Source organism: Scophthalmus maximus, chromosome 21, assembly GCF_022379125.1.
Source record: "Scophthalmus maximus strain ysfricsl-2021 chromosome 21, ASM2237912v1, whole genome shotgun sequence".
NCBI classification, from domain to species: Eukaryota; Metazoa; Chordata; class Actinopteri; order Pleuronectiformes; family Scophthalmidae; genus Scophthalmus; species Scophthalmus maximus.
This window is the reverse complement of record NC_061535.1, coordinates 3,679,735-3,705,867: the sequence shown is the minus strand read 5'-3', so window position 1 is coordinate 3,705,867 and position 26,133 is coordinate 3,679,735. Positions and strand designations below refer to the sequence as shown.

Below are 26,133 nucleotides of genomic sequence, written 5' to 3'. Positions count from 1 at the left end.
CACAGACTGAGCTGCCGTTCCAGTGGCCCCTCCGGTGGCACATTCTCCCCAAGTTCATCTTCTGACATTACAAAGACGGCCACAACCTGACAAGGGAGATAATATTTTCTCCTCTACAATGGCTCTCAGTCTCCGCTCTGGGCGAAGGCTCAGTCGCCGTAAGTAGTCTGGGTTTTCCCATCCCTGTCAGGCAGCGGGCCCAGCCCAGTGGAGAAATGAGTCCCCAGGTTGCTGGAAGGCCCGACCTGTCAGCGGTCCCGAGGGATTAGCCATTCACAGCCTCCATATTGTTCTCCCGGCAACAATAGGCCACATGGGGCCCGGCCCCTTTGTCGTCAACTCCGTTCTGAACTTCTGGTGGGGCAACAAAAGTGTAACACACCTGCAACTATGGATTAGAAGTTTTTTTCTTTCTTTCCTCTTGTCTTTTTGTCTTTCTTCTCTGACACATTGCCTATGGCAGAGATGGCCACATCAAAAGTGGCCTTTCAGACAAAAGAAGAAAAAAAAAATAATAGGCTCTCCTCGGTAACGCCCAGAGCAACGGTGGACAAAACATGCTAGTGCATTCACAACTTATTGTTGTCTTTTCATCGTGGCGATCTCGTGGATGTTTGGACGACTCTCTAAGACAAGAGCTTCTCCTGTTTCCTTTTATTCTGAAAGGTTGAAAAATAGTTTTGAAAGGGATGCATCATTTCCATCAGGCTAATTATTCATACTGAATGTTTCAAATAAATGTCAGGAAGGATAGCTTTTTCTACACATCAGTCTTATTTTGACAGCCTCCCGCATCACCTTTAACCCTGTTAAAAAAAAAAAAAGGTCTTCTGTCAGGGGGTCTCTGATGACCACATCCGAGCAACCAAATCCCAAATCCAACCGTTTTTCTAAGAGGCTTGAACTTTGCATGACCACACCAGAAATCAAAGTGATTTCACGGTTATCATGTAGAACGTGATGCCCTAAAAAAATCACAGTCTGAAGGGAGAAATTTATTGAGACGTGGTCACTTTTCTTGTTTATTACCCCCGGAGACGGCACAGGTGCAACGCGGGTCGACGTAGCTCTTTTACATTTTGAGAACGGATGTAAAGTGGCTTATTTGTGTGTGTGTGTGTGTGTGTGTGGTCAATATTGATCTTTGCTTGTAATTTGTTGCTTTATAAAGACTTCCTCCTCATTACAACATTTCCGTCAATTACTCATTTTAATTTATTACTATTTCTAATTTACAATGAAGCATGAAGAGCTTAAAAACCACTGCTCAAACGATGCATGGTCTGGAAAACACACACACACCCACACACACACCCACACATGTATTTTCTTCAATATTAGGGTTTTGTTTTTGAAATGTTTCTCTTAAAGTTTGTTTGGGAGTGATAAATAAAGTTTAACTTGGCTTCGTTAATGTTTTTAAAATTGTAATTTTTTAAAAATTGTTAAGTGATAATAACAATATAGTGGAATTATATATATAAAGCTTCCTCTTGTAAAAATGTACAGTACTTACATCTCACAAAAACCATTATTTAGGTCTTTTTTGTGTTTTTATGTGTGGAAACTTTGGTAAAGGGGAAAAAAAACTGTAATTTCAAATGTGGAGACATTACATAGATATCCAGCAAAATTAGGCTTAAGTTACCCTGATATTACAGAAAATGTAATGAAACAAGATATCAAGGAATGAGTTGATCTGAACATGGGTAGGCGGAGAAAAATAAAAATTCCAAACTACCCCTTTAGGGTGAGAGACCTTCAATCGGGCAGTTTATCTCCAGGATTGGTTTTATGGTGCATCCAATTCCAAATTGAAGTGGGGGGATTGTCATGATGGCACATGATGGTCTCTCTGGGCTAACCCCAGGGTCACCATCATACACCAGGACGCAGCTGACAGCGACACTCAGCCAGTTAACACTGTTTGATGGATCACCTGTGCGTGTAAGCATGCAAGTGTGTGTGTGTGTGTGTGTGTGTGTGTGTGTGTGTGTGTGTGTGAGCGTGTGTGTCACCCCAGAGAGCCTCCATGGCCGGATGGTGTATCAGATGGCACGTTAATTACTCAGCCTTCAAAAGGGGGCTGCCCCTGGGTAGGAGTGAGCGGCGGGCTGATGGCTGTGTGGTGGTCAGAGAGGGCTGCCCCGTGGGGGGGGAAAGGCACTGAGACGAGGGGCACATGTGGGGCTCTGCATTCATACCCAGTGATCACATGCAACCGCTCACACAGGTGAGCAGTCAGCGTGAAAAATATAACACAAGGGGATGACGCTCTTTCCCTGTTTGTGACCGATCTGTCTGTAATTTCTCCTTCATATCAGTGTTTTTTAAAGAAAAAAAACCTGTTTAATCTCAGTTCATATTTTTAATAATCCCAAGCCTAACTGACATCTTTGGTAGTTTAAACCTGCAATATCAGATTTTTATTTTTTGCCACTTGGGGACAGAATTAACTGTAAACTTTTTAGTAAAAAAGCTATTTGTGCTCATATGCCCATTTGCACATCCAACAGATGAGCAGTGTCATTTTATTTGCAGTCACATTTCTCAGTAGTTCAATATTCAGACTAACTCTTCCAAGGAAATATCCGTCTCATAAATATTAAATGTTCCTCTGTGTTTGCCAGCTAATCCCCGACTCCGTCTGTCTGTTTGATGCTGGCCAGTAGTGCAGAGTATAGGAAACTTCAGCCGGGTGATAATTCTCTTCACCACGATCAACATGTTTGACATTAGACAGCAGCTCCACTTTTATTGGAAATGTGTGGATGACAGCAGCTTGTGTGTTTGTGTGAGTGTGTGGTAGCAGTTCTTCTGCAGCCACAAAAAAAAAACAACAACAGGAGGACAATCAAGATGGACACCGGCCTATGACCCCACCTGACCCGGACCATCCCCCTCCTGCCTATCTGTCCGCTACCCCATCACACTTACACAGAGCTTAGAGCTCCCAAAGCCCTCTCAGACCCCCTCACTCTGTCCGTCAGATCAAAGCCTGCCAGGGGTTGAGAGGGACCTGACCCGTGGGAGAGGCGGAGGACCCTGCTGTTTGGCTAGTCGGCGGTGTGGAAAGAGGCAAACAGGCAGCTCCAAGGACGGCCCCGCAAAGCCCCGCGGGACGATGGAGCCCTAAGTCCGCCGAGGTTTCTCAAGGCCACGCATGACAGAGGGGGTCGTTTGTTCTGTCATCGTAGAAAAGACGCACTCAAACAAACACTTGAATAGACACACGCATCTGTGTTTCTCCCACTGTCTTTTCCTTCCACCTCCGCGTCAGCAGGACAGACGCTCCCTCTCCTCCTCTATCGCTACATCACACACGCGCGCGATTGTATCACATGGTTGCCGTGCAGACATTTTCATCCATCATCCTTCTCCCGCTCTCTTGGCCCGTGACACTGATTAATTTGTGCAGTATAATGGAGACACAACAAATATTGGGGGAAACTGTTCTGCGGTAGTTCAGACAGTGTGATGCAGTGGAAATATGCACATTTCTCATATTGATTAATATCAAAAGCTCTCGGAAAAACTAAATGCAGTAAAGTAATACATATTCTTTTTAATAATGATATGGTTTCACCTAAGAGTGAGTTACCAGTTAAACCTACCTATAATTCAAAATTGGGTATTTATCATTTCAGAACTTTTAAAATATTGAATGCAATGATCAGGCATAGGAAAGCAAATCATAAGTTTGCGTTGAGCTTTTTTGTGGCCAGATGTTCAACTGTGAAAAAATGTGTGGGTTTTTTTCTCTCTCTTTTTTTCTCTCGATATTTTGTGGTAATGTTTTTCATTTCTCAACCTCATAATGCAGCTTGTTCCTTTGCACTGTGAATATTGCAGCGGCCTCTTTCCTACAGCCCGTGGCATTGATTAATCAGTGCGATAATGAAAGACCCTAGTGGGCGTGTGATCACCATAATCATTTAATAATTATGTTGTATTCATAAGGAGCTGATGCCTAATGATCTGTTTACTCACTTTATCCCCTCTTGATTAGATCTAATCACTCCTCGGTAATACAGTGGTTTTTTTAATAATTACTTGTAGCTCTGGCGATTGTATAATTAGCCCCTTCCTCTACACTGAAGTGTAGCAATTGTGACGGCTCATTTGCATCTATATTGCAAAAAAAAAAAGGAAAACGAAATAATATCTCATTTCAACAATCAAGGGCTTGTATTTCACAGTCTCTCTTAGCTGAGGAACCATAAAATACACTTTTGCAACATGAAATTTCCTTTTGAAATTCCCACAGACACCTGATGCTTGTTTGAGCCACTTCATGCGTCTCATACTAGCCTCCTCCAAGCTTTTATTAAGTACCGTGCAATCTCAGACCCCGATGCCCCCCCCTCTCCGCTCCCCCTGCCTCTGGTGTGCAACAAAAAGACACGGTGCAGCACCACTCACCGACTTCCCCACACTTCCCTGTCTCTCGTCTTTCGTTTACAAGGTGACAAAGCTCGCCGCGGTGTCTCAGTGCAGCTGGCATCCCCAGTAAATGGTGGCTCCCATGTGATCTATCTGCGTGGCGCTCATGTTATCTCCAGTGAGGGCATTTAAAAAGCTCGATGTCTTTTCCACATGGCCCAGACTAGTTTAATTACCCTGCCCTGCCTCAGCCGTGACTGTGAACGCCCACCACTCCGGTTCGCTATGTGGGAACCAGGACGGAGGAGGACAAGGTCTGCAGCAGAGCTGCATTACACTAGTGTGTTCTAATACAAATAGATTTTTTTTATAACTTATCTTTCATTGATTTGGCTCTTTAAACACATTCTTACTGTATGCATACCAGCCCACCTGGATATACAAAGATATTTGATGTCCTGCTTCCCATAAATTCCAGATTATTAACGTCACCAACAAACCAATAGCCAACATCTGCAACTCAATTTTTTTAAACATTAAAAGTAAGGAGAAATGTCTTTTGGATTTCAGGGCGGGCACTTGATTATAAATCTTACATTTGCCTGTAATGCATCATACATACAGGTTAGTTCATCTGAGTAATAGAACCTTTTATATTTTACATCTCAGATTATGTAAAAGTATTTTGCAAGAAAGAAAAAGCATGTTATATGTTTTACGCCTAAGATTGATTCTGTGACCCCCTTGGGGAGTCCTGACCTGCAGTTTAGGAACCACCGAGCAACACTCTAGTCTACTCTGTCGATGCAACCACACACACTGTGATACGAGGAACAAAAACAACGACAAATATACTAAAACACTGGCAACCTAACTGTGTAATACGGATTTCTGTTGGACATTTAGTCCACACGAACACTCGCGCATATATCTTTAAGAGCAATAGGACAAATAGCAGTGAAAAAACAAAAAGAAAGAACCACCCAGTGCTGTGTTCATATGATACTGCAGGCCGGGCTCTGCCTGTGTCAGGTCCTCTCTGGCTCTGAGCAGCATGAGAAGGTAAGACACTCTGATAGGATCAGCCAGGATGACCTTTTCACTCCTCACCTCTCTCTCCGCGCCTGCCCTCCCCTCACCCCTGTCATCCCCCCCCCCACCATTCCTTCCTGGCACTGTTGGCGCTGGGTGGCACCCAAGAGCCACTCGGCCGGTGGGTGTAGGGTTACCTCAGCCAGGGCCTCGGCCTCACATGTTTTAACAATTTCCTCCGTTCTCTGTGAAATTATGCAAATATTTTAGTCCAGTTTCCTTGAGTCTGGAACACCAATTAAGAGTGTCTGTTTGGTTTTCGTGACAGCTGTTGAGGGGGCTTGCAGACAGACAGGCCTCACGCTGGAGGTGAAGGGCTTCCACCAGGCAGGCCTGGACGCGGACGGAAGACATGCAGATACACAGGGGACTGCAGCGCACATAGGGGTTTGCACTGCTGATGAGGTGAGACTGGGGCATAAAAAGGGGGACGATATGAGGTTAAAGTGTGTGAGATGGAAGAGGGATACTGACAAGGGAAGCAAAAAAAAAACCCCACTTGACATCAAAGACAGAAGGAAACAAAGATTTTGAAAAGGGGGAGAAAAAAAGCTTTGCATTGCAGAGGAAATCAAGGGAAGGGGAATGAGTATTTTCCAAAGCTAACATAAGAATAACAGACCCTAGACTTTGTTGTGTGTGTGTGTGTGTGTGTGTGTGTGTGTTTCAAGGAAACCTCCTGTGGGTGGCTTTCAGCACAATGACAGAACGGAGGCATATCAAACTGCCATGATGATGTTCCAATACTGCTCCTCCAGCAGCAGGTAAGGTCATATCTGCTATTACAGCCGTGTTAAAGCGCCGACAATAGCAGGAGGTCAAAAAAATGAACCTGGCAACCGCTGGGAGTATGGGCCTGTCCTGTGTTTCAAATCAGTCCTGCTCCAGTGAGCTGTCTGACTTATTTTTATTCTCCCTGCCTTTCACCTTCCTCCATTTCGGCAGAGCAGCATTGGTCTCATGTCCAGCACTTGAAAAACTTGATCTTAGGTCTAGAAAGTCCACAAGGTTCTTATCTACCCTGGCCCGCTGCAGGTCCATCTCTGCTTTAAAGACCCATTGGCTCCAGAAATTCCCCATCACACTGGCAAATTTGATCCAGGGGATTGTGCTGTCGGGATAAAAGTTCACAGTGCTCCGTGAGAGGGGAATGGATTGAGGTCACGGCACTAAAGCATCTTGCTCAGTTCAAAGGTGGGCACGAACGTGAGTCCCGAAGACAGATTCATCTTGGTCAGGAGAAAACCCCTTTTGAAAGCAGTGCATGTAATTGCACTATGGAGCGTGACAGACCATATCATAATTAAACGGTATAGGCTATTGTTAAAGGAGGAAAGAGAGAGAGGTCAAATTTGATGTGGGCAGCCTTATTGTGACATTTGAGACTGGTCCTTCACTGATGCTGGTGATAGATATGGGGTCGGCTTTGATGAGCTTATCCGTCACTATAAATACAGCCATGTCATTTGGAGGTAAAAAGTAATAATTTCATATCATTAATGCTGACATTACTTATTATTCTATTTATACATCTGTGTGACAAGTGATGTGCTTTATACGTGCTTTATTGCTGTATAGCAAAATAAATATTATTAATAATAATAAAAGAAACTTAATGCATGTATCTGTTATGATTCAAGTGTGTGACTCATCTGGTTAAACTCTGGAACACATTTTGTACAATAGTTGTTTCTTTGCTGAGACTCTTTATGAGAAGATCAACACTACTCTCTGACACAAAGACGGAGGTGGAAACAATTAGTCTGGCTCTATCTGAAGGTTTTTTTTTAAAAAAAATCTTCCCACAAGCATCTTTGAAGTTCACAAATAAACCACATTTTTGTTTTTAATCCACACAAAAAAGGAGATGTGAACAGCGTGTGGCAAGTCATTGGTCCGTGCGGCTAAAGACTAGACCGGAACATTATCACGCCAGCCGCCCATAAACCACAAATGTTCCTTTATACACTTTTGCACAATTTTTTACAGATGAATAATTAGTGAGATTTACAGGCAGATTTTTGCTATCTCACACCCAGGCTGTAGCTTCTTATTCACCAATGCGCAAAGAACTTTGACCAAAGTATCTTATTATTTCCTTTGAGTTTTTGGAGACGCTAGCAGAAAATAGAAGTCACTTCAGTCTTCTTCATTCAGTAGCTTAATTCGTATCGTGTCTGTTTCGTCATCCGACTCTTTGCCCCGTCTAACCCCATCGCTCCCTCTTATACTTTCCTCCCTCTCCACCCCCCCTCTTTTCTAAACCCTCCTCTCCGTGGTGTCTCCCAGAGGTCTTAGTGTGGCCGAGCTTTTCTGCTCCAGGTGGTCTGCGGCCAGCCACCTGTGTTGTCTTTGTGGCGCTGTCATCTGTCTCCGGGCAGGCTTTGTGGGGTTGCCAGTGTGAGGACAGGCCTTGTGAGCGCCGATGATGGAGATAGTGCTTTCTGCCGCCGCAGCCCCCAGACTCTCCCAGGACTCCAGACTCGCCGGACACAAGATTCAATGTTTACACCCCCACTGGTCCCGAAGAGAAATCCTGGGAAAATGTTTTTTACTTGTCTTGATGCAGTCACGTCATATTTTTTTGTAGCTAAAGCTACAGCGTGTAAGATTTAGAAGAACGTCTTCACAGAAATTTAATATATTGTCCATAACTATGTGTTCATACATGTATAATCACCTGCAACAAAGAACCAATGTTTTTACGTCAACTTTGAATGAGTTAAATATAGTAATATCAGGTGGACCCGACCTCGGTGTAAATCACCACCCCGACTTCCGGGGTCCGAGTTACGAGGTAAAATGGAAACGCAGCGTTACATACAGTTGCAGAAAACGGTCCGGAATACGTCAAATTCGGGGTGAATTTCCAGCGCTGCAGGAAAAAACGGAAATGGAATTAGCGGTGCGCCACCATAAAGTGTCCCCTGTCGGGTGTTCAGTTGGTTGCTGTTTGCAGCTTTACCACCAGATGCCGCCAGAAAAGTAAAAAAAACTACACACTGGGGCTTTGAGTTAGGATGGATTGTCAAGTATAAAAAGTTTTTAAAAAAAGTGAAATGATTATCTACATTGGCTTGTTCCATATAATCCCTTTGGGAGTTATTTTGAGTTTCCCATGTGTGTCCACATTAAATAAAGTGCTTATCTCGAACCCAGGCGGTGTGTGTTTGCCCTGTGCCGAAGAACAGGACACAAAGTAACGACACTGTGTGTTTTCTCTGTAGAATCAAAAGAAAATTAAAAAAAAAGAAGCATTAATTCAGACTCATAAACTGTTTTGTCCTTTCCACATAGGAACCCCATTTAATGAGTTTGGGTAAGTTTAAGTAAAGCTTCTCTTGGACCAGAATCCACACCTTATTTGCTCTAAGCTAACTGCATCCGTCTAAAAATAATATCATGCAGCGCAATCCACTGCACTTACAGTAAATAGCAGTTAACACTGGAGACACATCTCAGCTCCAAACTTATTCATTTTTTTGTCCCCACTTGTGGGAAACAAATATGATCGAATATCTGTCTCACAACTAGTGAGAAAAATGTATTATCTTTTGTTTAAAAGATGGCTTTTTCCCCAATTGATCAATCATTACAGACATACTTTCCTTAAGCGCTAGGCAACATTTTTAAATATATTATTTTTCAGAGATAAAACTATGATTGGCCATCATTTAAACTCATTGATCCAATTATTTACCATTGGGCATAATATGACACAAGGAGACTCACATAGACTCCACTGAAGTGTTTGATTATCTGCATTTGTTCCTGTTAATTACAGAATTATATTTTTTTCATAAACATCATTATTAAACTCTTGAGTCTTAATGGGACCCTAATCCATGTGAATGTTGCCCAAACATAATAACACCAAACTGCTGTGAAGAATCTCAAAGGTGCATGTGTAATTCAAAGTAAACATTCAATAAATATACCAAATGAATTGATGGCTGCTTGGAGGTCAGAGTTTAGGCACTTCTTTATTTACCATTACACCACTGGATATGCTCAACATCCCAGGACACCCTCCCTCTGCACCCCGCCGTTACATATTCAGAGTTTTATTTACCCCTCATCCGGAGGGGAGAGTGTTGATAAATGACGGCGCTGCGCCTTGGGACTCTCCTGTTTAAGGGGCGGCGGGGCGATTTATGAGCGCGCCCTCGGAAGGCCTCACTGTGATTAATCGACGCCGTCCTCCGCGGCCACAGGCGGGGCAGGGGCGGCCGGCCCTCCACTGTTTGGATAGGGAGATAACATCAAAGCGGCCTGCTGCTTGTGTTAAGAAAATACTGCATTCTGGGTCAGTGCAAATGAATCCAGGAGGAGCTTGAAACTGTTTTTAATGGCATCCCCATCGGTATATTATCACTCCGCAGAATTTCTCGTGTAAGGGGTCAAGCATGACATTTGCAAATGCCCTTTTTTCCCCCCTCAACCCCGGAGCTTCTTTGAGGCTACGGTTGACTTTGATGATTTAGCTGTTTATGTTGGGGCTACCTTTATGAACGGAGGAGATCACAGGGCGAGTGTATTGTCAGTGAGAGTTAACATAAATGGCCTAACTGTTGCAGCACAAAAAACATGAATTACTTTTTCATTACTTGGACATTAATTAGTCGTTTCCTGACCTAAACTCCCAGATGGTTAAGACTTTGGACTTCTTCTGTCAAAGTCCATGCAAAGTTGTGCCTAATGAGGAGTTAAAGGTGTTAGCCTCCGAGATATTTACCTGCCCTGTGTTCTCCCCCCACACCTGCTCCATTGATCCCAGATCACACCGAGGAGCTGGATGCTTCAGGGCTGACACCGACGCTCTTTTGATCTGACAATGACCCGCTCACCACAAGGCCCCAAATCCTTCTCGTGTCACGTCAGATTTTCAGTCTGAAAAGAAAAGAAAAAGTTTGTCCTCAGGAGATGACGCTCGCTGCTTCACGTTCATATTCTTGCAATGTTAAAGATGTGGTTTTTTTTTCATGTGTTACTTGAATGTGCCGACTGCATCATTGCTATACTGAAGTCAGGATTCGTTCAGCAAAGTAAAGAGGTCCAGGCCAAAACCCCTTTTTCTTATCTCATTTACACATCAAAATAGTTTCTCCCTCTCCCTTTGTGAGAACACCATACTCCCCAAGCCAACAGGGAATCATTGGGCGGATTTCCGCTCTTTATTTTCGACTTCCAACTGCTTCCCGTGGTTCCTAAAAGGATGCCAATTTAACTGAATTCAGGCCGAGCTGAAAGGCACACTGTTACCTGTCCGCTGGGGTAGAACCTCCACGATGGCTGCCCTTTCCCATGCTTCCACTACGGGACCCCAACCACAGGCAGACAGAGGGGACACCTGTTCCCTCAGAGAGGTTGGCCAGCATCTGAAATCTTAGCGTTGGTCCTGCCTATTGAGAGCGGGCAGCACGATAAGGCCCCCGCACCGTGATGGGGCGGGGGAAACCTGAGGAGAGAGAGCAAGAAAGGGGATGCCTATAGCCAGATGAATCTGGTGCAATTTGCCAAAACACAGTGCCTCCCCCCACAGGACGATTACCCACACTTGCAATAGAAAAGCCATTGTCTGGTAGCAGGCTCAACTTATCTGCTTTGTCTTTATCGTAATGCAGAGATATAATGGTCCGTCTGTGCTTCGGCAAAAGGACAAAGTTTTAATGCTGAAGGGAGGAGGTGAAGTAAGTGTTCCTCGGTGTAAATCAGCACAATTATAGTCTGCTGGGGAAAACATTGGCTTCGTCTGGAAATACCTTAGCCTCAAAAATCATAAACTGCTGGCAGAGAAAGCCCATCACGCTCTTTGAACAATGTGCCTGATTTTGGCACCACTGCCACAATTCATATCCTAAAGAAATAAAAGAGCGGAGAGGTTGACTCGAGACCCAAGACGTAGAGCAGGCCTCGTTGAAAATTCGATTTTTCTTTTCAGCTATCTGGTTAAAACAGTGGATGGCAGAAAGATAAACAGGATCCTTGCCTCATGTTTTCAATCCCTCATGCTTACAGTATAAAACCAAGCCCACTGCTAGTTATTCTGAATACAGCTTCTGAGAAGTTTCTGTACGGAGAAAGCAACAATATTTCCCCTGTCCTGACCAAATGCTGCTGGGAACATGGGTCACAAGGGCAAACACGGAGCAGTTAGAGTTTGTCCAAGAGGTTTCCGCACGAGCCCCTCAACGAGCCTCATACCGTCTCCCTCCTCATACCATATATCAGCCTTCCCTGCTGGGGGTGAGTCACCTCACCCATACCAACTTTGATGTCCCGAGGATCCCGCAGCACAATTTGTAATTACTGTCGGACCGAGCTCCAGTGCGGCCACATACTGTGATCTATTAGATTGTTTTAATCCCAACTTTATTTTCGTTTTTTTTTTTTTTTTTACAGTTCTCTCCTCACTTCCGATGTAATAACATCTTTGCGAGCGCACCCTTGCTGATGTGGTTGAGTTGCATATGTTATGGCATAAAAATGTCATGCGCCTCAGCATTCAGCTATGCTGACGATGGACAGGATGGCCACCGAGGGGCCATTACAGAGGCCTAGGTCAACGTCTTTGCGCCGCCTTCGGAAGCCACGGGGAAATAACCAACAGCTCTGGTGGAAGGAGTGAACAGTCTGCCAGGAGCGCAGATGCACACTCCTCAAATCTTCAAAGATTTTCTTCCTCTGACTGACTCTCACCATCAAACATATCGTATGTGCCATAAGAACGCTTTATAAGATGGTCATGTCTGTGAAAGAGGAAGACAGTGTGATGTGCAAACAGTGAAGCTTTAAACAACCGCGTGGTTCCTTTCTTGAACACGTCTCCTGGAAAAACAGCCCGTAGTGATTTTTAAAAGAGGGTGGATTCGCTGTTTCCTGTGGCTCAGTCTCTCCAGTGGCTGCGGTTGATTTGAGCAGAGATATTTGAACAATATATAATTGGGCCGTGACAATAAATCACATTAAAATAAAACATTTTCTCGTGCTGTTGCTGAGAAATTCAATCTAACCTCAGTCCTTAAAAACTTTAGGATTAGTAAATAGTCTTTAAAGTTCACTCCTTCCATTATATTTTGACGTTTTACGCTTTTATTGATGACAGTGGCCCTCAAATTGCTCGGTGCGGTTTCTCAATAGCACGATGGACAAGCATGTGAAAAGGCAGTGTGTGTTGTTCAAAGTCCTGGGTGACAGCTTAATGTGGCTTCCTAATTTACTTCCCCACCCATCCTTTGACTCAAGACTGAAGGGGAAAAAAGGATCTCTTTTGTCGAAGAAAAAGAGGAGGGAATGCTATTGGGGACAGCCGTTAAGCTGTCCTCACCTTTCCGCCTGACCTGCACTTGGTTGAGATGTTTTCTAGCTGAGGCATCCTTCCTGCCTGCAGAAGCTGATGGGTGATTTATGGCCCCCGACATGTTGGGAGGGAAGTGCAAGGGCACCCGCCGAGAATTATCGATCCCGGAAATCAGCAGTGAGGACGAGGTATAGTGGAGAGCCGTACAAAGAGTGGAATGAGAAGAAAGAGACAGAGGGGGCCAGTCAGACAGAAGACTGATACAGAATAGGGAGGAGAGGGCTGTGCCGTGTGCAGCAGAGGCCATTAGCCTCTTCCCCTTTGCACGAGAGTCCGGGCAATGATGGGTGCTCTCCTGTAGAGAGAGAGGGGGAGTGCAGGGGAGGATGGGGAGAGGAGGGGCCCTAATAGGATAACTCCCCCATTAACCCAGGGGAGCTGCCTTTCAGAGATGCTATCAGCCTGAGCACACGTCTCCATCATGCCTGCCACACTGTCGCCATTGAAACGGCAACGCACAAACTCATTGGACAGGCGGCATATGTCCATCATCCAATCACACAATCTGCACGTCAAATCTGTCGGGGAGGACACACTGCGACGGAATAAAATTAGCTTTATCGTCAATCTCGGAAAACATTATAAATAAAGGGGCAAAGTAGCAGAGGTGGTAATGGACTGCAGACCCTCTGGGTTGACATCATTCTAATATTCACTATATGTTTACAGTGCAAACATCTGCAGGGAGCTGCCGAGCACTTAGGGAACGGTGCCTCTAACAGGCAAAACGTACACTTGTTTTCTTAAAGTAAACACCGTCTCCACAGTGAGTGTATCATTTAAAAGGTAACTGACAGTGCTCATAAAACGTCATGCGATGCCATTCTTCGAAGCCCCAATTCAAAATATGATGTAATCAGTGCCTCGTTTGGCGTGTTTACTCTTGCTCGCGTACAGTGCGGCTGCTTTTTTTGCCAGACGTTTAACTGGAGAGAAAAAAAGGAGATACTCTGATTGCAGAAAGGAAGAAAAAAAATAGGAATCAGAGGGAAAGATTGGAATTGTTGAAATCCAATATATCACTAACATTTGAATACCACCTTTTAAATGCTATATTATCCACAAAATAATATGAAATTATATATATTTCAAAGCATTTGACTAAAGCAGACAAGTTCTTTGTTTCTTCAAAGTAGTACCCACTTTGATTGAATAAGCCCCTTACTCTATTGTTTATTGGAAATGTATGAGGAACGAGTGTCTCCGGACACCTTGAGTGGATAACCATATGCTGTCACAGTAGACCAGACGCGCCTCATATTGAGCGCTCTGTTGACCTGGGAATTGTGTGGGAGGTGGAGAGCGGGGGTGGAGGGGGCACGAGGGACTTGTGAGGGTTTTCGAGAGGTACAAATCAAGGATTTAACTACACCAGCCGTCCCTCCTACCCCAAAACGAATAGGCCGGCGTTCGATTGTGTTTGTGATTGTGTGCACGCCGTCGCCGGCTCTCAAATTACTGACAACGACGGCGAAAAGGAAAAAGAAAGGAAGCAATCACGGGGCGCAGGGCTGGGCAGTGAAGATGGCGCTTTTTTTTTGGAGTCATATGCAAGAGGATGAGTGAGAAATACTGCGAGCGACGGGGAGATTCCACAACAGATGGAGACAGAGAGAAAGGGCAGATATTGCACCAGTGCCATGGGTCTTTATTGGGCCACACATTAAATCAAAGGCAGATGTTCCTCCCCTTTGACCAAACCACATCAGCTGTCGCTCCCCTTGTTTCCTCCAGCTTCCCCAATTATTTCTCGAAGAGCACAAACCGAAAACCAACTATCAGTAAACATGCAGAGTCCTCAAATTCCATAAACATCAAGCCGCACGGACAACAAGCCGGCCCAGCCTCTGTTTGTATATCTGGGAAACCCCTCTCTGGGTCCGGGGCAGGGCTACAGCTAAGGACGCTAGTTAGGCGGAAGTGTTATTATGGTTTAACATGCCAGCAGTTCTCCCTCATCATGAAACAAACCCACCAGCCTGTCAAACAACTTGTTGTCTTCTTGGGGAAAGTACACTCATTGCATTGTCATTTGCTCTGCTGGAGATTCTTACTTGTGGTACGAATGCTGGTACCACAGCAAGGAGTCCAGTTTGTGAAAGAGCAATGGCAACTGGACCAAATACAAATGTTCCTTTGTGATTAAAAGTGAACTGAGAACATGCAAAAGTTTGGCTCTGGGAGATTTTTTCGTTGCATAATGTGCACCATCGCACCGATCAAACATTTGCAACCTAGAAATGTGTCACACAGAAGTAAGGGAAGTGTACAGCCGACTGGGGCTGTTAGATTAAAAATCAGACAATAAAAACCCCTCCACAAATCCATTTCTGCTTAAATTTTCTCAGGAGATAAAACTTGTTCCCTTCCATTACTTTGACTGTGTTTCTCGGGGTGTGCGAAAAATTTTACGTCTTGAGTACGCTGCATATTTAGCTCTTGCTTGGCCAAATGGTGCCCAATCAGTTCCACCAGATCCGTTCCAATGGGGTAGGCGGCCTCTGGCCTGATTACACTGAATTGTGGGTATTTCCTGCCTCTAAGCCTCGCATATGGATCGAGTAAGGCAGTGGCTGAGGGACTACCGTTTCTCTCGACTACATCTTCATTTCTTTTCTCTCTCTCGCGCTTTTTTCCTCTTTTTTTTTTTTAACGGAAAAGCAAAACACTTTTGTTTTTTCTGGCTCTGCTGTCAAAATACTGAACTGTGCTTGGCTCAGTGTCTGCTTGCATGTAGCCAAGGAAAAATCCCATGAGACAAGTGTGGCTAAATGCAGTTTAATCCACATAATCACTATCCGTCTGCGGACTCAACCACACCTATTGCTGACCTGTTGCTAAGAGGCAAAAAACATTTTCATTCAATGCGTATTTTCCCGCTGTAGGATATTGATATCTTCAATGCATTTATGTCCTGCTGAACGTATACATGTACGTGTAATGATTAAGTCAGTTGCACCATATGGACTGAGGCCTGTTTTTATGACATTATAAAACAGCAGGGTGGACACTTTACAAATCTAATAAGTCTTTCACCCTAAAAAGAAAATTATAACATCATCATGAAATATAACCTTCTGGTATAAAAAGCCACGATAGTACCTGTAAGTGACAATGTGCACATAAATGCTTTTAAAGCAACTATCTAGCTTGCTAACACTATTTCTCTCTCTATATATATTTAATGTTTTAGAAGCAAGCACTCTTAGTCTGAACATCAAGCACTTATTGTATTATGATATAAAACCACAGATATGTAAGACAAACCTGGCAGAAAATGGTGTAAAAGAGTGAGATTAAAGAAGATGGTCGTGGATGGCACATCAGTGGAATTATATTATATATCCAAGAAGAGCCAAAAAGCTAATCCCTCTCTGGTATTCCTTATGACATCCTTCTAACCTTCACACATTATTTCCTCAAAAAGCGATTTTCTATAAGGAGCCAAGAAGATTCGGGTAATCATTTAAAAAAAAGTAAACATATCTGCCTGAAATGGTGCAAAGTTGAGAAGATGAAGAATAAAAAAAAAAGCATCCAATAAAACCATCATGACTGAGTAAAAGCGGAAGAGGCGGTTTGCAGACAGCTCCAGCCTTTCTTCATGTCTTATTAAAAAGAATCCACACATACCAAGTAATTTTGCCGAGCAGCTTTCGGAGGACTTCTCCCCGCTACAAATTTCCTAGACTTTTTACGCTGTCCCACTGGACCCAGGCTTCTTAAGCTCTTTCTGTGGGAGATTTTTGGCATGTGATGCCGGTGTGCTTGTGTGTTTGTATAAAACATATTTTTTGGAACGGGCCGCTCATTATTCTGCGCTCAGCTCTCAAACACTGGGCTCACTTCCCCTCCAATATGACCGCTGATAGAGGACAGATTGGGCCGAAATCTTTCGTGGTTTTTTTACATACTGCACTGCACAGGGGTATTTGACTTGGCGAGTGGACAGATTTCACCTCAAGACCCTATACAAGCTAAGCAATGAATCAAAATATTTAGATTGTTATTGCATTTTTGCATGTTTGGATGTCTCGCGAGTCAAATACATAAATGCCCATCCGTGGCAATGAACTAACAAAGGGCACCCTGGGCTTTATTGTATGGTAGTTTATCAAGCTCCTATATGCAGCCCATGTATATACACTGCAAATATACACTTAAATAATTATATGGATGATAAATTCTATTTCTTTTGGAAAATATTATGGTTTGGGAGCAATTCTACAAGGTTGTCACCATGGTGCCTCAAATTGTAATGTTAAAACTGTAAGGGAAAGGAACTGAGTAAGGAGCATAAAATGTTCACGTCAAAATTACAAATATCAGAATTTTAGATAGAACCTTTGATTGACAGACAGACCTTTGCGTCGCTATGCTTACTTTACACCCTGCTGATTATTTATCAGCTTCAAATTTGCCATTTTATACAAAGCTACTCTGCAGTGATCAATAAAGCATCGTGCTGTTATAATATAAAATATGTATCGCATTGCTGGTTTTGGTTTCATTGCATACAACTGTGTTGCTGGTGTTACTAATTAAATAGTGCATCAGTGATTCATATAATCCCCATAAAATGTTGCATAATCTGTTTTTTCCTTCTTCTTTTAGAGGGTGGGGGGGTTGGGGCGCTTTCTATGTGTCCTCAGCTGTTTGAAAAAGCATTCTGTTGTCTTGCTTCCTTCTCTGACTGGGGCTGCAGTCCTATGGCCAACAAAAGAGATTGTATGACATCTACTAAATTACTGGTGCACAGAATGTGATTGATTGACTTGTTGTTGGCATGTCACGGCCACTGGAATGTGCCTCGTGTGAAAGGTGCCTCCAACAAACACACTGGCGCATACCTCCTCAGGTTTCCTGCGCGGGGTGGAGTGGGGGCACACCGGGTATTATAAATCTCATTGTGTGATCTAAAAACAAAAAAACAGATAAAGAGAAAGAAAACGCAACATTTGAATAAAAACGCTGTCTCCTCCCTTGTTATGTACAGCGTCAAAGACGACATGTACTTTCCCCCCCCTCCAGGTGTGGGTTATTTCACTTTGCTCGTAATGCGATAGGAGACTAACACAAACCACCTGACCTCGAAACGAAATGTAGCATATGTATAATGTAATAAAGTGCATTGTCTGATTGGTTATGGTAATTCTTCATTTAGCCACAATAACCTTAAGCTTAGCCGCCTCAAATGCAGTAGAAATCACCTAAAACAGATGTGGTTCTGAGGTTCCAGACAGAACTATGAAAAAAGTGTCTCAGGGCAGTAGTACCAGCAAATCTGGTCCTCGCATGCATAAGAATATTTTCTAGCAGGACAAAAAAAAAAGCATTCGTGCATTGTTATAATTTACTGCGCAGCATGAATCAAAACTTATAGAGGTGCTGAGAATAAAAAGCTCCTGACATTTTTGGCGTGACAGTTCCGCCATTCCCGTTTTAAGGGGCGGAGGGAGCTTTGTGGCGCTAGGCCGAGATCTCCTCCTGCTAAGCGCACATCCTGTACGCTCTGTCCCCTGGCAGCGACCTGATCCAGCAGGAGGAAGCAACCAATCAGGAAGATATTAGATCAGCACCGGGAAAAATTAATAAAATTCTCTCAAGTCCGCCTCAACCTGCTGTACTGAACCGTGAGATTCACACACACACAGGAGTGCAGGCGTGCACTTTCATCAGAACGACTCCATTAAACTCACCCCCCCCACTCTCTTCAGGTTCAAATGATGTATGGGCATCATGATACGCTTGTGGAAGGTGTTGTGTTCCTTACGGCCAACATCCAGACGAGGGTGGTCCGTGCAACCAGATCCTTTGACATCACAGAGAACACGAAAACATGAAACATAGTTATTGATCACCGAGCCCATGCTAATCAAATAGCACCCCAGTTTGTTTGAAGTTAAAAATGGTTGCAGTGGGTGTTTACCGTTGCACTTCGGGACCCCCAGCCGCGCCCCTCTTAAACATACACAGACAGAAGTGTTATTTGTATTGTTAAATTTACATTAAGTCCATTTTAATTGCATCAAGCCACTAAACAGATCTCACAATAATGGGCCTGACAGGGAAAATTGCAATCATCCGTGAAGAGCCTGCGGCGCTATAATGGACAAAACCTGATTAATTTAATCTTGTTGCACTCCATTATGGCTGCACTTTATCATTTCAACAGATGGAGCACCAAGAAATTAAAAAATTGCTCTCAAGGATACGTGGCAATCTCCGTCCTCTCGCATCCCTTTCGTCTGAAGGTGTGTGGGCTGCGATGCTAATATGAAAGCTCGGACTAGAAAAAACCTTTGGATGAGTGCATTTCCAAGACCAAATGTGATTACAGGAACTGTCAATTGATGCAACAAATTATCCGAATTGCCTTGTGATGTATTGCTGAAGGCTGTTAGGGGATGTCCGTCTAATCAGCTGATATTGCCAAAGGAGCAGAGAGATAATTGCCCTACTACATGGAGGATATAATCATGAGTGATGCATTCAAAAGCTGCAACATTCACACAGGAACTGTTAAAATGCTTGAACAAGCTGTTGTGTGCTCCATAAACTCTTGATTATCATTTTTATACTCATGTATTTCTATCCTCCATGCATTCTGGAAGCAGGGAAAGTTGTCTGAGAAATCAATCAATTTATAAAATAATTAAATCAGTGGTTACCAAGCCACTTATTTTTTATTTTTTTTACTTGTGACCCTTTTGATAAAAAGCAATGTCTCCTCGTAATCTCTCATCATAGGTTGTGTGTATGTAGGTAGTGAGCAGCTCAGGTCTCAAAGACTGTTCAATTTGAATGAGTGAAAGGAAGACTGATGAGAAATAAGCAAAAACTATGTAATAGGTGTGTGCATGTGCACTAGAATTCAGTTATGGCAACAACCTCTGATATTTTCTTTCTTGATGGACTAAAGAAACACCCACTCACTACTGATAGAGACCTATAGGTGGCGCTTTTGATCACACCCAGGGAGAGATAGGGAAATGGACTGTAGAAAGTATTATAATGTGATGTATTACCAAATGCCATTTTGTATTTAAATATGTGGGCATCATCAGAGATATTTAAGTGGGATTTGCATGTACATAAATTATGAAAACACTTTTTTTTTTTTAAATAATAGAATACATGAATTTTGTCTGAACTCAAATCTTTCCAATTTAAAAATCCTTGTCGGCCAATAAGAATCTGTTTGGCGTTTGCCTCGCGCCTTTCAGTGCATTTGATGGCACGCGCACAGAAACCACGCGGGTTCAACTTTCTGTGTAACCTACCGACTCCGGGCTGCCCGCGGAAAAAAAAGAACTTTTAGCCAAAAGCGTCGGGTCGGACGAGCGCTGGCGTCTTTGTGTTCTGTCCCAGACACCGGACTCTCCGGGCGGCGGTGAGGGGAAGAAGCCGCTGACGGCTGAGAAGACGAGAAACTCGCGTCAATGGACGTGGGGAGAGGAGGAGGAGGAGGTGGGGGCGGTGGGGACTTGTTGCATGTGGTGACAGCGGTGATACACATTCACAGTCCAGGTAGGCGGCCATGACACGATTCTATTTTTGCTTTCTTTCCACCAAACTTTATCCGTCACCTGTCCCGCCTCGCACATCGAGGAGTGTCACCCACTTGAGTGTCCGCGCGGCGCGTCGACCTGCCTGGTGCCGAGACGTCTCCACCCGTGGGCGGGGACGGCGGCGCGCTCGCCGGGTGTGCCGCGGCGCGTCGAGTCACGGCTGTGGCGCGGAAGCGTGGCGGAGAGGGACTATAGTGCGCAGTGATACGTTCAAACACGGTCTGTTTATGTAACAAACAAACAAACAAACAAACACCCAATTTACTTAGTTATATAATTTACTTAGTCATGTAATATACAAACATATATTAATTCTATTTTTATGTGAATAGTTTTATTTCAGTTTTAACTGCTCACCATTGCTTTGTTGCATTCTGTGCGTTAGCACACAATAAATATTACTCTCAAAAAGGGAGTTCTGCATAGTTTTACGTCATTATTAACATCATTATAGTGTCTCACATTTTCCCTCACATGCACTAAGAATAACCCCTATAATCCCTCCCACCAATAGAGCCGTGCAGGTACGGTGCGAGTTGCTGTAAATGCGGAAACATTCATCAAAATATCATTTGCCCCGAGTTAACAGCAGTTCCACTTAAGTTTTTCTCTCATTCGTCAGGCTGCAGTCATTTTTTCTGTCTAATTATTTCCTCTGTTTTTTTATATATATATTTTTTTCAGCGTGCACCACATTTGACAGTGATGGATAACAGGTTAAAAATGGACGTTTTCCTCCGCAGCGAGTGTATGTTGGATTGACTCGAGCGCGCGCCGCGCGGTGTTCTTCCCTCGGACCGAAGGACCTTGGAAAGATTGTGTTTCCCCGCTCTGCTTTTCCCATTCCGACGCGATACAGTTTGTCTTCATTTTCTCCTGACCTGGGCTCATTTCCATGATGTATAGCTGAGGCACATCGTCGAGACTCAAGTGTATGTCGCGACGATGTTATGCCGTCACGATGGCGGGCGGTAGCAAGGACCGAATCAGCATCCCATCGAATCAACTTTGTAAAGATGGAGGTTCGCTGAGGTTCACACTATTGTCAAATAATAGTATTTTCTTCAATGACTAAATGTCAAGTTCAAGAAGCTGCCACGTTTGTGCGCCTGGTTAAGAGTTGCGGTGAGGTCACTGCAGAGTGTTGGCTCACTTCTCAGGTCAGGCTGGAAGTGCTTGGGTTCATGGTTGCGTAAACCGTGTCGTGCTGCAATTAGATTTGTAGAAGGGCAGAAAAGAGTTCTGTACACAAGCTGATGTTTGCTTTTGTCTGTCTGTCTCACCGGATTTCAATGTTTTTTTAATTTTAGCTCAAATATTAGTCAAAGCTTACATGCTACTGTACCTGGAAGCCCCTGTCAGGTTTGCACTCTCCTGGTGTTAGTAATCGGATCGGCCTTTCTCAATACAAAAACCAAATGGCATCATGCAAAGTTGGACGTTTTTATGACATTTTCTATAATTATTATTGTCGAATAATCTACTGATTATGTTCGTCATTAAAGGAGAAGCAAGAGATTCTAAACCAATGCACGTTTTGTAAAAACGGACCGTAAGGAAATACTGTGTGTGCTGAAAATAAATTTGGGTTTTCAACGCATCCCAGGCTCTGTATATCAAGAATAAAAAAAATAAAGAAGGTGCGGACCGCACGACACAACACTGCGTGCGCAGTTTGTAAACACCACTGGTCGTCACGTTTCAGAGACGTGCTGGCAGGTAGAGATGCTACTCCCATACCGGAGGACCCGGGTCGGCAGCCCCTCCAGAGCAGTACATTTTCAACAACGATAACAAAGAGAGAAACAAGTCCCTTTAATTGTTTGTTCTATGAAAAATGCCCCCGAAAAACCCATAAAGCACAAGGTTGCATCTTCTCATCGCTTGACCAGGAGCCCGACAATTGGTCACAAAAGACAAAGATGAGCAGCCAATCCTCACATATGAAAGGCGGTAATTGTTTGTTTGGCATTTGACTTTAAAAGTAACCTCAACCACCAGCACCGTTAACACTGTAACACGCCTCGCATATATTGTGATTGAATCATCGCCTGACAAGGCCACAGTTTCACGATCCCATCCCTCGGATTGCCTCGCTGAAATATCGTCCATTTTATTAAAGATAGGGAACACGGTCAAAATCCACAACACTGTAAAAAGACACATTTAATGTGACTCGAGGTCATTACGTTTTCACAAGCCCTTTCTTTTTCTCAGAGTGATCTCACATCCTCTTGAGTGATATATTTTATGGATGTCTTTATTGACATTGTGGAATATCTTGTTTTGTTTTGACCCACTTTCTTTTTTTTCCCCCCGTGGCGTTCATGTCTGTTCAGTCGTCGCCCTGAGACGGAACAGCTGTGTCCTAAAGAGTCTGAAAGTGAATTCATGCGCTTATAAAAAAAAAAGTGTGGTAGCGCAGCGGGAACACTGCAGTGTATCATGTCTGCAGCAATGAAGAGAACAATTTTCACCCACACATGTACCAGATTGCCTACTGTAGCATACATGTGCTTCACGTTTTCTTTAAGACTCGACTTCAGAGGAAAGTTCTCCCAGTCTGCTCGCCTCACTTTTGAAGTTACATGCTCCTCCAATTACTGGGGCCACGCAGTCTCCCCCATGGTGTCCTTGGACAGCTCTCGGAGTGCCTGAAAATGTTGCGGACCATTAATCCTGGATTGTCTTCATCTGTTTGCATAATTTTCCCTCCATAACCATTTTCCTCCCCCGGTTTCACAGTGTATGCTCTCTGGTTTATGTTTTTTTCCCTCTTTTTTTAAACATGTTTGAGTCTTCTAGAGATTTCAGTTTTATATCATTTCTCAATACCACTGACTGCTGTTAATTTTTTTTCTCTACATCAGGCTGTTTTATGGTATACAGCCTGTCAGCTGTGGACTGTACATGTGTGTGCATGTCCGAACGTGTGTGCGTTTTACAGCCTGTGTGCTGATGTTGCCTATTGAACCACATCACCTGCAGGCACATACTCCACAATATTTTCTATTCTCTTTATTAAACTATGCAAAAATATATAAAAAAAGAAAATCTTAAACACAGGTGAGTTGTCGGTATACAGAAAATCAATATTCAGTTTAAGAAAAGGGGGGGAAGGTGTTTTCTTTACCCTTATGCGTTTTCTGGGTTTTTCACTTAGACTAATTTGCTGTCAGGCAGGAGGTTGTTTTCGCAACTCAGGCAGACTCCAGAAATTAATTTATCCAAATAACCAAGTCCTCCCGAGCCACGGAGGTTGGGACACTGAAATGGCCCTGGTAGGCGAAAGCTGCCTTTTGAAGTCTGGAATGTTTTGGCTGACTTAGAGCAGGCGACTGGAGTGGAAGGATCATTTTCACTGACCCATGGGATTTTTAACCATTTTCATACACCGAGAACAAAACAAAGTGAGGAAAAACGCCTGAGCCGATTTGCATCGACTTTGCTATAAAAAAAACCAAACAACGAGGGGGAAAAATGAAGTGAGACCAATCTGGTGACGTTGTAGTTTTTGTCTTTTGCTGATTTGTGGAATATGTCGGTCATGATATGTAATCCTTATCTACTTAAAAAAATCTGTGATCTACTCTGAAAGACTGACACTGGGACATGAGCTCTTTACTCTGTTGATGTCACTCTGCCATTCATGCAAAGATTTCCTCTAAAAACTTTCCAAATTGCCGCTCTCACGGTTTTGCCTTTTGGTTTAATCCAACCGTATGATAAAACTCCTAATTAGTTGGTGATTTGGACTGCGGGCAAACCAAATACCAGGTCCATTCTAATAATATAAACACTCTGATTGTACTCTTTCATTGTATAAATGTCCTCATTAGCTGCTTACTGTTGGTGTATAATTTGTTATATCCACTATAAAAAAGAAAGAAGAAAAACATGACCACAGTAGTTACATTAATTAAATTAATTCCTCTTCCTATAATGGATCCTCTTTAAACGGAATGCTGTGCTTTTATTAAACAAGCCCGAGGAGAGGGGAGTGCAGGAAACCAGGCGGACTTGAGTAACGGGGCACCTGAGCTTCCAGCGTAATAAATAATTCACAGGTCCTGTGTGATGAGCTGCTGAGGACAGAAATCCCTAATGACAGCTTTTTATAACCTATGACTCAGCTGGCCATTATGCTCCTGACATCCCCTACACAGACCACATCCCCTCTGCATGCTCAGTGCTCACTCTAGTCTCACTCTCTCTCACTGCTTCACCCACCATCACTGACAAAAAGGAGTTGCGTTACAGAGCGCTGCGTGTGTGACTGACTGAATAAAATGATAACATATTAAATTCATACGTTCGGTATAATCGTCATTGTTAAAATGTTATATTGTGCTAGAGCTGCAACTGTCGATTAGCGACCGATTACTAAATTAATTCATTAATCGGTTCAAGTAGTTTTTATGGGAAAAAAAGTTCTCTGATTTGTGCTTCTTAAATGTGACAATTTTCTGGTTTCTTTGCTCCGCTATGACAGTAAACTGAATATCTTTGTTGTGTGGACAAACCAAAACATCATCTAGGGGTTATGGAAAACAGGGTCGACATTTTTTTTACCATTTTATTACATTTTATGGACCAAACAATTAATCGATTAATCAAGAAAAATGATTGACAGATTAATCGATCATGAAAATAATCATTAATTGCAGCCCTACATTGTGCTGAAAAATAACTCTGAATTAGGCCATATGTGTTTTTTTGGTTTTTCATATATTCTTTTATTTGTCTGTCTCATATTCTGACAAATTCAAATGTGGTGTGATAACTTCACAGATAAACTACGCTAGTTCTTTCTGCATGTTTGTACTAAAAAATGCTCCTTTACAGAATTAACTTATCAATCCACCTCTCTTTCTTCCTCCTTAAGTCATTCGTCTAATACTAGAGATATTGATAGCTTTGAAAACAGTATTTAATTTTTCCGCTGGATGCATATGAAAGGTTCCTCTTATAATGTATGCTATATCAGCCCCGTCCTATGTGTGATTCAAGTTATTCATTTCGCTTTTTTTGTCATTTCCTGCATCAGATCCACGTGGGAGGGATTTGGGCACGACCAAAGCGCCTGTTGCTTCTGCTGCTTGCGTGCGAGCGTGCGTGAGAGGTAAGAGACGGAATAATTGAGTTCCTTCAGTCTGCTCGGGGCCTGCGACTGATCAAGTGCTACAGGGTTTGATTGGCATAATGGCACCATACCCCCCCAGGTAAGGTCATTCCGAGCAACATCTGGGTCTATCCATGCATTATGCAACTCCCAGTGTGAAAGGCAAAACCTCATATGGTACTGGTTGATATCATTATTGTTATCATTTCCAAACCCCCAGCTCTCACTAAGAATAGGTGGTTAATTTTAGATGCAAAAAAAAAGATCCAATTACTCCGGGCCTCTGCTTGTTGTCGTCCCCAGAGTTGGTGCAGGGAAATAAATCTGGTGGCCCTGATTAAGTACCTGACAATAGAGTTAGCACAGCACTAGTGGTTTATAGTAATATGGCGGACATGGGTAATTAGGCCCACCGAGTAATTTACAGTACTTCTTGCAGGTGGTGACCTGGTGTGGGCTGGGGACCACCTCAGGAACAAATTGGATTGCATAGGCTGGCAGAGACGCAGCTCTGTACGACCTCCAAATAAAGCAAAGCAATCAAAGATTATAAAAAGCTTGATACGTATTTCAAATTTGTTATGATTTCATTTATTTTTTCTGAA

The 26,133-nt window shown here is 43.3% G+C and overlaps 1 protein-coding gene and 1 long non-coding RNA gene across 7 annotated transcripts in view; one reads left to right on the top strand and one right to left on the bottom strand.

Moving 5' to 3' along the window:
* Window positions 1-9,455: 9,455 nt before the first annotated feature.
* On the bottom strand, window positions 9,456-19,370 carry LOC118291326. The gene is made up of 4 exons (XR_004786614.2): window positions 18,765-19,370; window positions 18,535-18,647; window positions 10,738-10,933; window positions 9,456-10,365 (listed from the first exon to the last, which is right to left on the bottom strand). It is a non-coding gene; the product is annotated as an uncharacterized LOC118291326 (long non-coding RNA).
* A 682-nt stretch (window positions 19,371-20,052) lies between these two features.
* Window positions 20,053-26,133, top strand: part of eya1 (EYA transcriptional coactivator and phosphatase 1) — a 63,428-nt gene continuing 57,347 nt past the window's right edge. For 2 of the 6 annotated variants that reach the window (XM_035619526.2, XM_047329909.1), the window contains exons 1-2: window positions 20,060-20,365; window positions 25,454-25,628. In XM_035619526.2, coding sequence (XP_035475419.1) covers window positions 25,609-25,628 — 20 coding nt within the window. In that variant the 5' untranslated portion in view covers window positions 20,060-20,365; window positions 25,454-25,608. Of the gene's footprint in view, window positions 20,366-25,453; window positions 25,629-26,133 lie in introns of all 6 variants that reach the window. The other 4 variants (XM_035619522.2, XM_035619521.2, XM_035619529.2 and 1 more) reach the window with 4 other exon arrangements.